At 40.9% G+C, this 16,087-nt stretch overlaps 1 protein-coding gene across 21 annotated transcripts in view; it reads left to right on the top strand.

Moving 5' to 3' along the window:
* Positions 1-16,087, top strand: part of DENND1A (DENN domain containing 1A) — a 522,363-nt gene that overhangs the window by 256,524 nt on the left and 249,752 nt on the right. For 19 of the 21 annotated variants that reach the window (XM_021074670.1, XM_021074685.1, XM_021074709.1 and 16 more), the window contains 2 exons: positions 969-1,049; positions 5,304-5,357. In XM_021074670.1, the coding sequence (XP_020930329.1) occupies positions 969-1,049; positions 5,304-5,357 (135 nt within the window). The remainder of the gene's footprint in view (positions 1-968; positions 1,050-5,303; positions 5,358-16,087) is intronic. The other 2 variants (XM_021074718.1, XM_021074654.1) reach the window with 1 other exon arrangement.

Below are 16,087 nucleotides of genomic sequence, written 5' to 3'. Positions count from 1 at the left end.
TTGAGTGATTAATGAGTTCAGATTGGCGTAGTGTTTTAATCTGGGATCATCCTTTTTTTCCCCCTCTCCTTTAAATTCACCACCAAAGGCAGCTGTGGACACCAGAGAGGGCTCTGGGCTTAAACCCAGAGAACCTGGAATTAGCTTCTGGCTGTGCAACTTACTAACTGGCTGATTTGAGGCAAGTTGCTTCACCCTTTGCAGCCTTAGTTTTCAATCTGTAAAGTGAGGTAGTTGTGAGGCTCAAACAGCTAACAAATGGGTCCATATGTAAGCTTAGTACTATTTTATCAGTGCAGAGAATTGCACAGAGTGGGAGAGAGAGCTTTTGGATCATTCTGTAAGCAGTGTTCTTTTGAACATTTTAAAGGTGAATCTGTTTTCAATTGAATAATTTGTACTGCTTTACATTTCATTCTGTAGCTCAATTTCACTAATTAAAATGCACAGCCACCATCCTATATTGCATGCTGTTGTACGTAGTTCATTTTTAACTTTCCATAATTGGAGGCTGCTGTGTGTATCCAGTGAACACTCAATAAAATTAATTGAGGGTAATGATGATGAAGACAAGATCTATAGTGTCATCGTGATTTCTCACAACCTCCCCCGCCCTGTAAGCTAGGTTGTTTACATTGAAAAGTTGTTGCTATGGAGTTGAGAGGATAGATTTGCAGAGAGCTTATGGTATATGATCCATAAAAGGCGGTCATGGTAGGTGTCTCACTGAGTAGAAAATGTCAGACTTGGTGTGGGAGGATCTATTTGGCTCTTTTATTGAGCCATAAGCAGTGTCTTTTGTCCAAACCTACTTGACTGTTGCACTTACTTCTGTTCTGGGGCCAGCACCTCCCCAGCCCCCTCAGTCATGTGGACCCACAGGTCCCTGTGTGCCCAGACCTCCCTGCAGGTCTCCTACTAAGGGTTCAGCCTTGCTTTTTGTTACTTAGGCCTTTTATTTCTTTCAGGAGAGTCAGTGGAATGAGCTTCTTGAAACTCTGCACAAACTTCCTATCCCTGACCCAGGAGTGTCTGTTCATCTCAGCGTGGTAAGTGGGGGCAGAATATTAGTGATCACTGAGAAATGTTTCCACTATTAACAGAGAGAGCCCAGTGGGATTGTCTTTTGTCTTCTGCACCTCCCCTTTCCTCCCCCCGCTCCCTTTCCCCATTGCTGATACTCTGAGACCTCAAGAAAGGCCAGGGTGTTGTATTTCTTTCTACGGGATTCCATGAGGAATGGATCCCAAATGTCCCCAGGCTCCTTGCTTCCTGGCTGTCATCCGTCACTAGTATCTCCTGGATGGCAGATGCTGGGCTTGGAATGGAATGGCCAGCCCCTGCCTGCCTCCTCTACCCGTGTCCTAGGGCTCCCTGCCTCACACTTTGCCCCCCAGCACTAATGTGCCTGCCCCTTTGCCAGAGCCCGTCCTGCTGCCGCCAAACCTTCCACACTGCTTTTCCCCTGTTTACCAGGGTAACCCATGTTCATCCTTCAGAACTCAACTTGGATTTTTATTCCAGAGAAATCCTCCCCTAACTTCCCCTAAGGCTTAGCTAAGGTTTTCTTTTTTGCACCAAGCATCTTGTACATTTTGTGGTACCAGTTACGTCGCATTGGAATAATCTCTTTTCTTCTAATTGCCTCTGGACTGTATGCCCATCCAGGACAGGGATGGAGAATGCCTAGCACAGTTCCTGGCCAGATTGTTTCTTTGAACTCTCTCTCTCTCTCTCTCTTCTCTTTTTTTTTTTTTTTCTTCCCCAGTCTTTTTTTAGGGCTGCACTCATGGCACGTGGAGGTTTCCAGGCTAGGGGTCTAATCAGTGCTACAGCTGCTGGCCTAAGGCACAGCCACAGTAACATGGGATCTGAGCCCTGTCTGTGACCTACACCACATCTCACGGCAACTCCAAATCCTTAACCCGCTGAGAGAGGCCAGGCATGGAACCCAAAACCTCGTGGTTCCTAGTTGGATTTCATTTCTGCTTTGCGCCAATGGGAACTCCTCTTTGAACTCTCTCTTATGTGCATGCCATGTGGTCCATAGTGTGCCAGGGTAGAAAATCCTCTGAATCGCAGCTCAGAAGTTATCAATCCCCAAATCATAGTTTTGCCAGTGACCTGAGTGATCTTAATCAAAACCTTTAACCTTGTGGGCCTCAATTTCCTCCTCCGTCAGATAAGGCATCAGATGAAGGGGTCTTTTCCATATTCCAGTTAGTGGAATTCTCTGATTCCCTGGGTCAAATCCTTGCCACCACCTTCATCAAAATTCTAAGAGGGACACCCTTTGGCCAGTTATAGATTATCCAGGAGCTGTGCCCCCATGTTGTGGGGTTTGAATGTTTAAACAGTTTTGTCTTTCAGCTTTACTGTGACCAGGTACAGGGTTGATATTCAGTGGTAATTATCTTGGTATTTGCCCTCTTAAAGAAAATGAACTTAAAGTGTTTCTTTCATGATGATCAAATTGAAAGAACTGTTACTGCCAATAACTAATAATAGATCTATTTACTAAGTTCCTGATTTATGCCAAGTATGCATCTCTAATGTTCAAAACAACTCTGCGAATAGATGTTAGCATTCTCATTTCATAGATTAGGCTGAGAGAGGAAAAGATACTTGCTTATCCAAGGGCATGTGGTTAATAAGTGAGATTTTAAACCCAAGGCTGACTTCCAAGCCTGTGTTCTTTCCACTAGACCATGAGTATTGAAAGAAAGGGAGGAAAGAAGGAAGTGAAAGAAGGTTTTTGCTCATTTTAATGGAGCACAGGAAAGTAAGAAAACTTGTTCCAGAAATTCATGTAAGGAAGAGTGTCTGGAAAAAATGAAGAAAGCAGCTTTAAACCTGCCCCAGTCATTGCCGCATAGCTAAGCAACCTTGTCTTTGTCTCAGTCCCTTTTCTTAAGCAGCTTGATCTCACTGCTTCAATCTGTAATGACATCCGACAGGTAGCCAGGGAGTAGGCTGGCTGGGTCACCAGCTGCTGGGGAGGCAGGGCCTCTCCTTCCCCTGAGTGGCTGCTGCTAGGCCTTAAGGACAAGCCATCGCCAGGGCAGGAGGAACTGTTGGGGGTGCAGCTGTTTCATGCCAGTGGTTTCTAGGAATGTTTCTGACCTCCTCTGGTCCCAGCATTTCATGGGCGATGGAGCAAGACAGAATCTCAAAGGACAGCCTGGGGACTGCTTGGTTTTGGAGCTGCGTAGGCTCACTATTTACAATCCGTTGCATTTGTAAAGGCAGATATTCTTTCCTGTTCACAAAAAATGCCCCTCTCCATGTTGCATTGCTGGAGGGTTAGTCTCATCTGGATTGTAAAGCCTGAAATATTGATAAAGTGGCAAAACTGGACTTTTTATCTTTTGCTATAAGAAAATATTTCTGCGTGTCTGCTATAGGTGATTGAGATAAATAGAAATAGAGCAGTAATAGTAATTTTCTATTAAAGCACCATTTATGGAATGCTAGGCGCTTCACATATACAGCATTTATTCTTCACAACAGATCTGAAGTAGCTGTTACAACTCCCATTTACAGGTTAACAAACTGAGGTTCTGAGCTATTAAATGAAGTTGCCTAAGGTCACATAACTGTTAAGTGGCTGACTCTGTGGTCCCTCTTCTTCTCCCTCACTGTACCTGTCGTTACTCTGTGACTCCATCACCACCTGGACATCCATTACTGAACACTTCCTGGAACTCCCTTCTAGCCATTTGGCATAGAATTTGGTATCTCATAGCATCAAATTTAACCTTGTATTTTACTTTTACTATTTCAATCCTCATTGTTGAGTTGAATTAATTAAGTAGTTTCCGGTTAGTTTCCCATGGTTATCATGCTGCATAATCTCTATTGTAAGACGTCATAGATGATGTGTTGGCGCACAAACACAGATTTTGGAATATAACACTGCAGAGGGTGTTTCTTAAGTTATCTTTCAATTTTTTTGGCTTTTTAATTTATTAGCTTAATTTAAATGGCTTTAGCTAAAGTTTGCACATAAAAACCACAAGTATAATAGTCTGTTAAAGTGAAAAGAGCAGAGCTTTAGTTATGCAGACCTGGTTTCAATCCTAGCTCTGTCACCTACTGGCTCTGTGACCTTAAGTTACTTTACCTCTCTAAGCCTTAATTTACCCATTTGCAATATGGAGATATATCTGTCTTAAATTTTGCTTTGGAAATTAGAGATACTATTGAGGAAGTACCTGGAGTAAAGTCTTCCACATAGCATATGTTCATAAGTATCTGCTGCATATTAGACAAGTGGCTCATACTGTTATTGTTGTTATTGTCATTATTGTAGTTGTCCCCCAGGCCTTTTATTTCAGGATGCCTATCCAACTCATTTTTCCAGGGACCTACTTATTTTGCAATTATCTAAGAATGGAGGGTGGGGAGAACTTCATGAAATATCACTTGGGGGTCCAGGTTTGAACTTAGGCCGTGGCTAAGCTGACTTTGTGTGTGACCTTTTTTGGCCTTTGCACAATCCCTTCTTTAATTGGCCAGCACCAAGCTCTTCCATTCCTGGCTGCCATTGTTCTCTTAGTCTTTAGTAGCACAGAGGAGGTATATTCAGTTCAGCCTGTTGTCATTTGACCCGGGGACACATGCTTGTTATACACATGGAGATGTCTCCTTGTATGTTCCCTGAATAGGTCAGGTTTTCAACTCCACTGAGGCTCCAGCTCCCTACACTGGAATTTGCACTGGAAGTCAGGAGGCCTATTTGCAGAGCAGGCCTAATGGAAAGACTCTCTCCACTGTTAGCCATCTGTAACGTCTCAGTACAGCAGCCTTTCAGCTGCAACTGTCCTTAACATCGCTTGGGCCTCCAGGGCAGATTTGGCCTGCAGCTTATAGATGGATGTAATCTTGGATGCTGAAATGAATTGGCAGGTTGGTTGGTAAAGACCATTCCTAAGTGAACCTAGAGTTGGTCCCTAGAGTCTGTGTGCTTCATTGAACAATAAATTATGAAGCCTGCAGCTTTCATGTGTTTAGAAACCTTCAAAAGTTGAATGAGAATTTAGCCTTTAACGTCTTTGAGCTGTTCATTTGTATCTCCCAGGAAAGTTCATATCTCATGGAAAAGAACTCTATCCACCAAAAAGATGATTTAATCCAACCTTATCCAAAGAAAATATTCCATAGACATTCCCTTTGGGTGAAATCCTGTTTATTTATGTGAGTGAGGCATTATCTTCAGATCATTTACCTGGTTTCTGAATGATGGGCTTGTTGCATATCTTTGCAGAAATAAATAGCCTTTTTTTTTTTTCCCTCTTTTCCAGCATTCTTATTTTACTGTGCCTGATACCAGAGAACTTCCCAGCATCCCTGAGAATGTGAGTACTTGGCCAGGGTGTGAGTTAAATTTGTATTCTTTGTTTTTTTATTTTTAAAAGAAAATAAAGGGATATATTTTCTCATTATAAAAATAATGCATTATAAAAGCACAGCTGAATAGAGACTATTTGAAAAGTATAGAAAGTATAATGACAAGGAGGGATCATTATTCATACTTCTCAAAGGTAATCACCTATTAACATATCGATCTCTCATTGCAGTCTTTTTGGAATGTTTTTTTTTTTCTCTTTTTTTTTTTTTTTTTTTTTTTGTTGTTGTTGTTGCTATTTCTTGGGCCACTCCCGCGGCATATGGAGGTTCCCAGGCTACGGGTCAAATCGGAGCTGTAGCCACCGGCCTATGCCACAGCCACAGCAATGCGGGATCCGAGCCGTGTCTGCAACCTACACCACAGCTCACGGCAACGCCGGATTGTTAACCCACTGAGCAAGGGCAGGGACCGAACCCGCAACCTCATGGTTCCTAGTCGGATTCGTTAACCACTGCGCCTCGACGGGAACTCCCTGGAATGTATTTTTTACATAGTTGGAATCACCAATTACTTAAGCATTTTGCCATTTCATGCATAATCCTTTTTGTTAAGTGCATAATATTCATTTGCTGTGTAGTTAGCTGTTTCCTCACTGTTGTGCATTTAAGTGGTTTTCAGTTTTTGCTGTTGTAAATAAAATGCTTCTATATAAAGAACTTTCCATGTAAAGATTTCTTTATTAGGGTGGACTTACTCAAGTAGAATTATGCTTCTGTTACATTTCTATATTCATTTTTAAGAGGGTAAAACAAAGTATTCGTGGGTAGGAGTGTGAGGACCCCCACCCCACCTTTTAAAGACTTAGCAGTGAACTTGAGTCTGAGGGAGCAGAGGTTAATGTTTGCCCTCTGAACAAGCTGAATGACATATCTAGCCTAGTCTTAAGACATAATTTCAACATGTTTTACTCAGATTGTAAATAGTACTGCGTAGAATTAAATATGGAATCACCACTGCTAAGACACTTGGTTGCTTTTTAAAATTGTGGCAAGATATACATAACATTTACTGTTTTAAGCCATCTTTAAGTATACATTTCATTGGTAAACACATTCATTGCTGTGCAGCTGACACCAACAACTAGCTCCAGAATTTTTTCATCTCTCCCAACTAAGACCCTATACCCTTTAAACAACTCATTCTCTCCTTCTCCCATCACCTGGCAACCACTGTTGTTTCTGTTTCTATGAATTTGACTACTCTAGGCACCTCATTTATGTAGAATCATAAAGTACTTGCCCTTTTATGTGTGGTTTGTTTCACTTAACATATGCCTTTGTGGTTCATCCATGTTGTAGTGTGTGTCATGATTTCCTTCTTTTTAAGGCTAAATAATATTCCATTGTATATATGTGATATCCTACATTTTGCTCATCCATTGATGGACACTGGGTTGCTTCCACTTTTAGGCTGTTGTGAAAAATACCTTAGCATTATTTATCTGTTCAGTCCCTTTGATTCTTTTGCGTATATACTTGTCAACTTTTTAAAGGTCTGGAATAAGTCAAGCCATCACATTTAATTAATAAGGTTATAATGTTGTGATTAGATAACAGTCTTGAAAGTTGGGACCGTTGAAGATATCCACAAAGTTTACTAACAGTATGATCAGGTTCCAGTGGAAGACATTGCTTCTTTTTTGTTTGACATTAAGTAAGTAAAAAATCCAGACCACAGTTACCATTTTAACAATAATAGCTAATGTTTATTGAGTACTACTGCTTGTCAAATAATGTATTTAGTGCTTTGCTTATATTTTCTCATTTATCTCTCTTATCAATCTTAGGTAGTAAGTACCCTAATTATTATTTTAGGAAACAGAGGTCTTGAAATTCTTTTTTTTTTTTTTCTTTTTAGGGCCTCTCCCATGGCATATGGAAGTTCCCCTTCTAGGGGTGTCTAATCGGAGCTACAGCTACTAGCCTATGCCACGGCCATAGCCACGCCAGGTCTGAGCCACGTCTGCAACCTACACCATAGCTCATGGCAACACTGGATCCTTAACCCACTGAGTGAGGCCAGGGATCAAACCTGCAAACTCATGGTTCCTAGTCGGATTCATTTCTGCTGAGCCACAACAGGAACTCTGAGGTCTTGAAAATTTAAGTAGCATATTTGAGGTCCTACAGCAAAGAAGTGGTAGAATTAGGATTCAAACATTAATCTTGCTGATACTGGAAACTGAGTTCTCATATACTATGCTAAACTTTGAGCCAATAATTTTACCTTTTGTCTCTCAAAAAATTTCCATTGAAGTGATAAAAGAACCATAAAATTAAGGAGAAAAAATGTCCACATAATGGCAGAAGGAGCCACCATGAACTAGAACATTTGAAGAATTTCTGCAACATAAATGAGATGGTTATTGGGCAGTCAATATGGTATAGACAGGGAAGGAACCCCAAAAGAACTGGAAAAGCCCTGCAAAAAGAGCAGAAGCCAGGGGTGTGCCGTGGAACATTTATAAAATTGATTATGTGCTAGGTCACACTGAAAAATTCAAAATAGAAAACTCTTAAAGTCCACTGTCTTTTATTACAATGAAATAAAACTAGAAATTAATGATGAATGAAGGCTTTTATAATATTCTTCTACTTGAAGGGGTGGTTGGCTCAAAGATGATAAAACATTGAAATTGGATATTATTTAGACATTAATGACAATGAGAATACTAGATAATAAAAACCTAAGAGATGTGGCCAAAACTATATTTGGGAAAATTCATAGTTTTGGATGCTTTCATTGTAAATAAATTTAGAAAATAATGAACTTGACTTCTGATTCAAGAAGCTAGAAAAAGAATAGTAATAAAAAAGCCGGAACTACAAAAATAAATTATACCATTTAATTAATTGAAAATATTGTTAAACTGGAAAATAAGACTTTATAAAAACTCAATTTTGGAGTTTCCATTGTGGTGCAGCAGAAATGAATCTGACTAGGAACCAAGAAGTTGTGGGTTCGATCCCTAGCCTTGCTTAGTGGGCTAGGGATCCTGCATTGATTGCTGTGGCTGTGGTGGCTGGCAGCCGTGGCTCCTATTAGACCCCTAGCCTGGGAACCTGGGAATCCAGCCCTAAAAAGACGAAGACAAAATAAAATAAAATAATAAAATACAGCAATAATAAATAAATAATAAATACAGCAATAATAATAAAATAAATAATAAAATAATAAAATATAGCAATATGAGCATGTTAGTTAAAAATATAGAGAGAAATACCATGACTGCTAAAAACTTCAAAGTAGAAACACACGTACACATAAAATATTTTTGTCACTCACTTTCCCCTCCCCTATCTTTTCTCTATCCTCAGAAAAATGTTTAATTAAATCAGTAGTTAATGTTTACATTTCAATGAGCATGCTGAATCATATAGTAAATTATGATATGTTTTCTTTCATGACTGAAAATGACTTTATTCCACTCTTGATAGTGTTGGGAATTACCTTCAGAATTTTGAAGGCATAGTTCCATTGAAACGTAGAAGTCTTAAGGCATTCTGATTGCTAGAGGGTTTTGTTTGCCTGTTTTAGGATCCTTTGTTTCTAGTATCTTGAAATTGTACAGTGATTTGCCTTGCTTTGGGTCCATTTTCATTTACTATGCTGGGCATTTGGTGGGCCCATGCATGGAAATTCATGTCCTTTAGAGCTAGCTTCTCACATTATTTCTTTGAAAAAATTCTTCTTTGTTTTTTGTTTTTGCTTTTTTCCTCTTTTTTCGGAGTCTCTATAGTGAGGTATTAAATTTCCTAGTGTTGATCCTCTAACTTTCTTTTTTTCTTGTTTTAATTTTATGGCTGTACCCACGGCATGTGGAAGTTCCTAGACCGAATCCAAGCCACAGCTGTGACAGATCCTTTAGCCCACTTAGCCAGGATCAAACCTGCACCTCCACAGCGACCCAAGCTGCTGCAGTCAGATTCTTAATCCACTGTGCCAGGGCAGGATCTCTGGTTCTCTAATTTTCATAATCTTTCTGTTTTCCGTCTCTCTTTTGGTCCTCTTTCTACTTTCTTCAACTAATCTTTCCACCTTTTTGAATTTCTTTTTTTTTTTTTTTTTTTTGTCTTTTTAGAGCTTCACCCAAGGCATATGGAGGTTCCCAGGCTTAGGGTCTAATCAGAGCTGTAGCCACTGGCCTACACCAGAGCCACAGCAATGCAGGATCCAAGCCGTGTCTGCAAGCTACACCACAGCTCACAGCAATGCTGGATCTTTAACCCACTGAGTGATGCCGGGGATCGAACCCTAAACCTCGTGGTTCCCAGTCGGATTCGTTTCCGCTGCACCTATGATAGGAACTCCACCTTTTTGAATTCCTTACTTCTGCCATCATTGTTAATATCCAAGAGCTTTTTAGTGTTGTACAATAGATTGTTCATTTTTTAATGCCAGCTTGTTTCACAGATGTGACATTTTTTTCTTATTTCTAAGATACTATTATTCATAATTTTTTAAAAAAATTCTTCTTCTTGCACAGCTTTCTTCTTCAGTTGTCCTCTCATCTGTTTTTGTTTTTGTTTTTGTTTTTTTTATCTTTGATTGTAGAGCTATTTCCTCAATTCACTGTCCAGTCATATTTGAGTGAGGCACTAAAAAGCTAATTGGTAGCTCTGTGTTCATGAATGGGGCTTGTTACCTGGTGCACTTTACTGTAGATGGTGGCTTAGAGGTGTGGCTACTGGGAAGGGGGAGATTTCAAACATCAGGATCAGAATCTTTCCTTTTGAACTAGTCAGTTTCCTCTTGCCAGTGAGGATAAGCTTCATTACAATTGTTCTGGAAGCTGAGCAGACCAGTACGTTATAGGATATGAACTTATAGTATGTATACTTTAAACTCCCCTCCCATTTTCGATTTAATGGTTTATCCCCTGTCCTAAGCTATATCTCATGTCCACAAGCCTTTCTGGTTAAGTTTCTTTAGAAAGTAAACATTTATTTTCTAATCAGGGTTCCAGAAGGCTAGCTGACTAACTAGCTCAGTGAGCTGGAGAAAAGAGAATCTTGGCATCAAATGACTCTTCTTTTTGTTGACACCCTTTGGAGGTGCTGGTTGTCTCTAGTTCTGCACTTTCTTGGTGTTCTGTAATAGGATTTGGGTTGGATGTTTGCTGCTCCATTCTCTTGCCCCCAGCCTTTTCTGGGCTGCCAAGTCACTCTCCTTTAGTTTCTCAGGCTAGGTTGAAATTCTTGACACCGTGGGCCAGATCATTCTTTGTTGTGTAGGATTGTTTTGTATGTTATGGGATGCCTAGCAGCATCCTACATCCTGGGCTCGGCCCACTGTAAGATGGTAACACCGCTACCCCTGCCCCTCCCCCCATCTGCGACAACCAAAAATGTCTCGGGACATTGCCATAAGCTCCCTGGGTCAAATGACCTAGACTGAGAACCGTTTCTTTAGTAATGTCTGCTTTCTGGCTTCTGAAAGTTTGACGTCTCTCATCCATCACTGTCTTTTCTCCCATTCTTTGAGGTTTTTTTCCTGCCAGGGAGATGGGGTTGCATGGTATCAGGAGAGAGAAAAGACAAATATATGTGTTTAATCCACCGTATTTTATTGGAAGTCCCCTCATGTTTTAACTGTGCTTTACCTGCTAACAGACATTTAGATTGTTTCTAATGCTTTGCTGTTATAAATTATTGCCTAGATTAGGTTCATCCTCTTATTTTTTAATTTTAAGGACTGAGAATTCCTTAAGAACTTTAAGGTATCTGAAAGTCCTAATAATTTCTCAATTACTTGAGATTAGAAATAGCGTAGGGGGAAAAATTGTCTTCTTCACAGCCCCACCTCCAATTCCTGTCTGCACTGTATGCCACTGCCCCTGCCCCCACCATTTAAAGAAAATTTGCATTCCCTCTGCTGGTTTTGCCACTAATGAACCAATTCCCTGTGTATGACAATTGTCCCTTAAATCCTCCTTTGTAAACCAGTAAAAGGCTGGCCTTGTTTGTTTCTAAGCAGGAATAATAAAAACAATCTGCCAAACTCCTAACATACATGGTCCCATTTAAATCCTTATAGGTCCTCTGTGAGAGGTAGATGTAAGCCTCATTTTACATATGGTGACCCAGGGCTCACCAGCCTGAGGTTATAGCCCAAGATCTGCTTCCAAGTGGGGTATAGTGATCTAGGATTATAAGGAACCAAAGCATTTTGTTTCCATTATAGCGCCCCCCACTGCCTCCCTATAGTTGACTTTTGATATTCATGAGGAAAAGGGAAAAGAAATGATTTTTCATATTTCAAATATGAAATGAAGCAGGAAAGCTTCCCTCTAAGGAGCATCTGAACTTTTGTAGGACCAATTTGTGTAATTTTTGACATAGAATCACTATTGAGCTCTAGCCATGTTGAAATTTGCATTTTAATCTCTTGGTGATTTTTCAAGGATTAATTTAAAATGACTAAATTGCTGCATTGCAAATTGAAACAAGCAATAACGAAGGGGTTGTTAATACGATATAGTCTGCTGTAGTGGAAAGAACATGAGTTTTAGAGACAGCCAGACACTGGGCTCCACCACTCTGGGACCTTGGGCTACTTACTAGTATTCTCGAGCCTCCTTATCTAACAAAGGAAAATGGGAGGAACAAATGAAGTATTACATATAAAGTTCCATGTTCAGTGTCTCGTGCAACAGAAATACTGTTTTTAATGGTCCTTTCTTTCTCTCCTTCACTCAGCTTTCTTAGAATTCTAATCTTAACCTTCTCCTCAGAGCTAGGGAATATTACTTCTTGGAGCTTTCTTTTCTTTTCTTTTTTCTTTTTTTGCTGGCATTCTTGTTTGTAAAGGTCAACACTTTTCCTTTCATGGAGTGTATATTTGGCCACAAAAGTCTCTTTGGCACCATTGACTGGAAATGGTACAGGGAATAGAGTCCATGACTCTATTGTCTGTAATTGGTTGGGGGTGAGGGGTGTTCTGTAAACATTTGTTGATTATTTCCTCTTAGGGACACACTGAGCCAAGAGAATAAGCAAAGAAAAGGGTAAAAGGACTTTTGAATATGGAACTTGATTCTCTCACCAGATGATCATAGTCTCTGGACCACTTCAGAGAAGGGTTAATGTGCGAAAAGAGAAAGGAGCTAGTATTGACTGAACACCCACCATGGGCCAGATCGGGTACTATTTGTTATATCATGAAATCTTCACAGCAGCCCTACAGTGTGGTTGTTATCCCTCCTCTGAAGAGGAAATCAAGCCCAAAGACATGAGTTAACTTGCCTCTAGTCACCCAGCCAGTAAACCAGCAATCAGGAGTTCCCATTGTGGCTCAGTAGGTTAAGAACCCAACTAATATTCATGAGGATGTGGGTGTGATCCCTGGCCTCGCTCAGTGGGTTAAGGATCTGGAGTTGCTGCAAGCTGCAGTGTAAGTTGCAGATGCAGCTCGGATCTGATGTTGCTATGGCTGAGGCATATGCTGGTGGCTGTGGCTCCAATTCAACCCCTAGCCTGGGAATTTCCATATGCGGTGGGTAAGGCCCTAAAAAAGACAAAAACAAAAAACCAGCAGTCATACTCTGATTCTAGCACTGAGATGCTCCTGGGATCTGGACCTCTGTTCCATGGCTCCCAATACCTTCCTGAGAATTCACTCATCTTAAGTATGAATTATATAATTAATTGTGTCTATGTGTTTAATATCATTTCTCCTTCCATAAGGATAGGGATCTGTATTTTGTCATCACTGCATCTGTACCTAGAACCCAGTAGATATTCAGTATATATTTATGGAATGGAATGAGTGAATGATCAAATGAATGAATTACCAGTACAATAACTCCCAGGAGAAGGAAAAAGAACAGTTCCTTTCACTTGGCTTTTGGGCCAGTGAGTCTGCAAGACATTAATGAAAAGCAAATGTAGAAAATTAATTCTTTCCACTTTCAGATTCCTGTTGAAGTTAATTCTCATTATTTCTGCAATTTCTGTGTAAAAATATTTTCTTTTTACTGAAAAACTATTACTATGTAATTGCTCTTCAGGGTTTTCTCTGTCTATCAAGATAACACATGTAGGAGTGAATTTTATATAGGCAATAATTAAATGAGCATAAATCTTTATAAATTTTAAACAGTTGACCTGCATTTTTAAAAAAAAGTCACAGATCATGAACAGATATGTATTAATAATTACATTGTAAACTGGCTGTATTAGGGATTTTTTTTTAGTGGCCAGGTTTTGAAGTTTACTTTTGATTAATGAATAATCATATAGACCTTCTTTTTGAATATTAAACAAACCTGTTTTAATTATCTAGCCTGTGTCATACCAAATGGTTAATGATGCGAGGAAAGCATTTAGAATGGACAGTTACATATAACATTGCCCAGACTCCGCTTTGTCAAAAGATGCACCGTGATATAGAAAAGATTTATGAACTCATCGTGACTTTGTAAAATAAACAAAGTTGAGGTGGTAGTAGCAGACCTATTATCAAGTATGAGATTATAGAAAATTCCATTGTTGGCTCTTAAGAGTTGTCAGGTAATTGTTTATTCTAATGGTTTTCTATTCACACAGAGGGATAAAAGTTGACCTTTGGGTAAACTCTGCTTTCTTTCCTTTAATATACTTCTCTGATTTGATTGCTTATGTGAGTTTGTGGAATTCTTCCTCAACCAGATTGTTTTAGAATCCAAATTTATAATTCCATTTTAAGAATCCCACACAACTCAAGTAACCTAAATTCTTAAAAAAAAAAAAAAATCAATTGAAGACTTTAAAGGTTTACATTATGGTAAAATAATCTGGGCAGGAGTTATTTTAGGAAATAAGACCAATGGACAAAACCAACCAAGCCTCTTGCCTTAGAAACCTCCTCCAGACACAGTACAGTCAGTCTTTATCATCTGTACTGTGTATGAAGCTGAAGTGACGAAGACAAATAAAATGACAGACCGTGGGGCGGACTAGCATCTGTTTCAAAGGCTCCAAGGAGTTCCCAGCTTAGAGTCAGTTCTTTGGTTTGGGGATTATCTCATTTCCCAAAGGTACTGAACCTAAGACGCTTTTTCTCTAAGCCTAGCTACATCCCCTCCCATCCGAGGCCTCTTCCACCCGCCATCACCACCCCCACCCCCACCTGCTTCCTCACCCGGGGCGTGGATCACAGTGAGCCTGAGGTCCCCAGCCACCTGGGTCGGCACAGGAGCCAGCAGGGACAGCTAGAAGGGAGCCCATTATGGGGCTTCTCCTGGGGGAAATGGGGTTTTGCCAGGTGCCTTTCCCTTCTTCTTTGTCTGGATTTAGAGCCACAGAGAGTTAGAGCTAGAAGGTTCTTCACCACTATTCCTTTGTGATGATGAGAAGCCTGGAGGGCCTAAGGAGCTTGTGCAGCACATGCCTCTTCTGAAGCTCAACTTCAGGCTGTTCTGCCTCCATCAACCAGAGACTTTCCTCGGATTTGAGCCCTGTTCAGCCTGGGGAGAAGTGGTCAGCTTCGTGTCCCTGCTCCCCAGCCCTACAGAGGGGCCCATATAATAAATGCTAGGCACATAACTCTGTGTCACAGAACTAATGCTTAAACTCCATGGACAGAAAAGCGATGTCCTTCCTTAAGCCTAAAAACATGCCGGCACTGATCCCTTTAGAGCATGGACAAGGGGAAATCATCCCTCTAAGCAAGATTTTCCTTTTCTAGCAGGTGAGCCACACAAAGTAGTTGTCAGGGAATAAAGAGGGTGGTTATTTAGGCCTGGCCATGATGACCTTATAACCCAGGACACTAGGCCTAAGACTAGAGGACAGTAACACTGTGTTTGATGGGATTGATGGTTCTTCAGAAGGATGGTTGATTAAAAGAATGGACCCTCCCTTAAAAAAAAAACAAACAAAAAAAAAAACTGGGCAAGTGGACAGATGTGGAGCACAGGAACCTTGAAGTCTGGGGCTTGTCCCAGATCCTTGCTCCCCTCTTTCCAAGTCTAATCCATTGTCAGGTCCTTAGATTTCCACTTTAGAGAGATCTGTGACATCCATATTCAGAGCTTTTATCTGAATAGTTCGTTTTAATCATTCTTTCCCTGAATGTGGCAGTAGCCTGTAACTGCTCGCCATGCCCCCTGCTTGCCCTCTCTTGTGCATCCTCCACAGGACTTCAGGATACAGCTCTCTCCTCAGGGAAGAGCTTTCTGCAACATAGATATGATGGTGTCATGACCCTTGAGCAGCTCCCTGTTACCTGTGGGAAAAGTCTAGCCCCCACCCCCACCCCCCGGCTCTGAACCCAGCTCCCCTACCTGAGCGTGTTCCCACAGACTTCACTTCATTGGCCTGCGTAGAGCTGCTGTCTCCTTGTGCCTTTGCCTCTGCCTGGATCGCATGTCTCCCCCATCCCCTGAGCGAACTCCCTGTTGGGAGGCCTGGAGCAAGTATCTTCTCTGTCAAGTCTTCCCCAGCTCCCCCCCCCCACCCCACCCCCCAACTCTTCCCACCCTGCATCCATCTGGCAGAGTTGAATCTTTCCTTCTCAGCCAGCCCTGGAGTGTGTCTAGCCTGAATCACAGTTCTTGGCATCCCAGGCTTCTGGGTCTAATGCCACTTCTGGAGAATGGGGATCATGTTGAGTTAACCCCTGCAGGCCCAGCTCTTAGGGTGGTACTTATGTGCTTACACATAGTAGGAGTCAAACAAGTGTTGATTGGCTGATTAT

The sequence above is a fragment of the Sus scrofa genome, chromosome 1 (genome assembly GCF_000003025.6).
Source record: "Sus scrofa isolate TJ Tabasco breed Duroc chromosome 1, Sscrofa11.1, whole genome shotgun sequence".
Taxonomy (NCBI): Eukaryota; Metazoa; Chordata; class Mammalia; order Artiodactyla; family Suidae; genus Sus; species Sus scrofa.
This window is presented reverse-complemented; position numbering and strand designations above follow the sequence as displayed.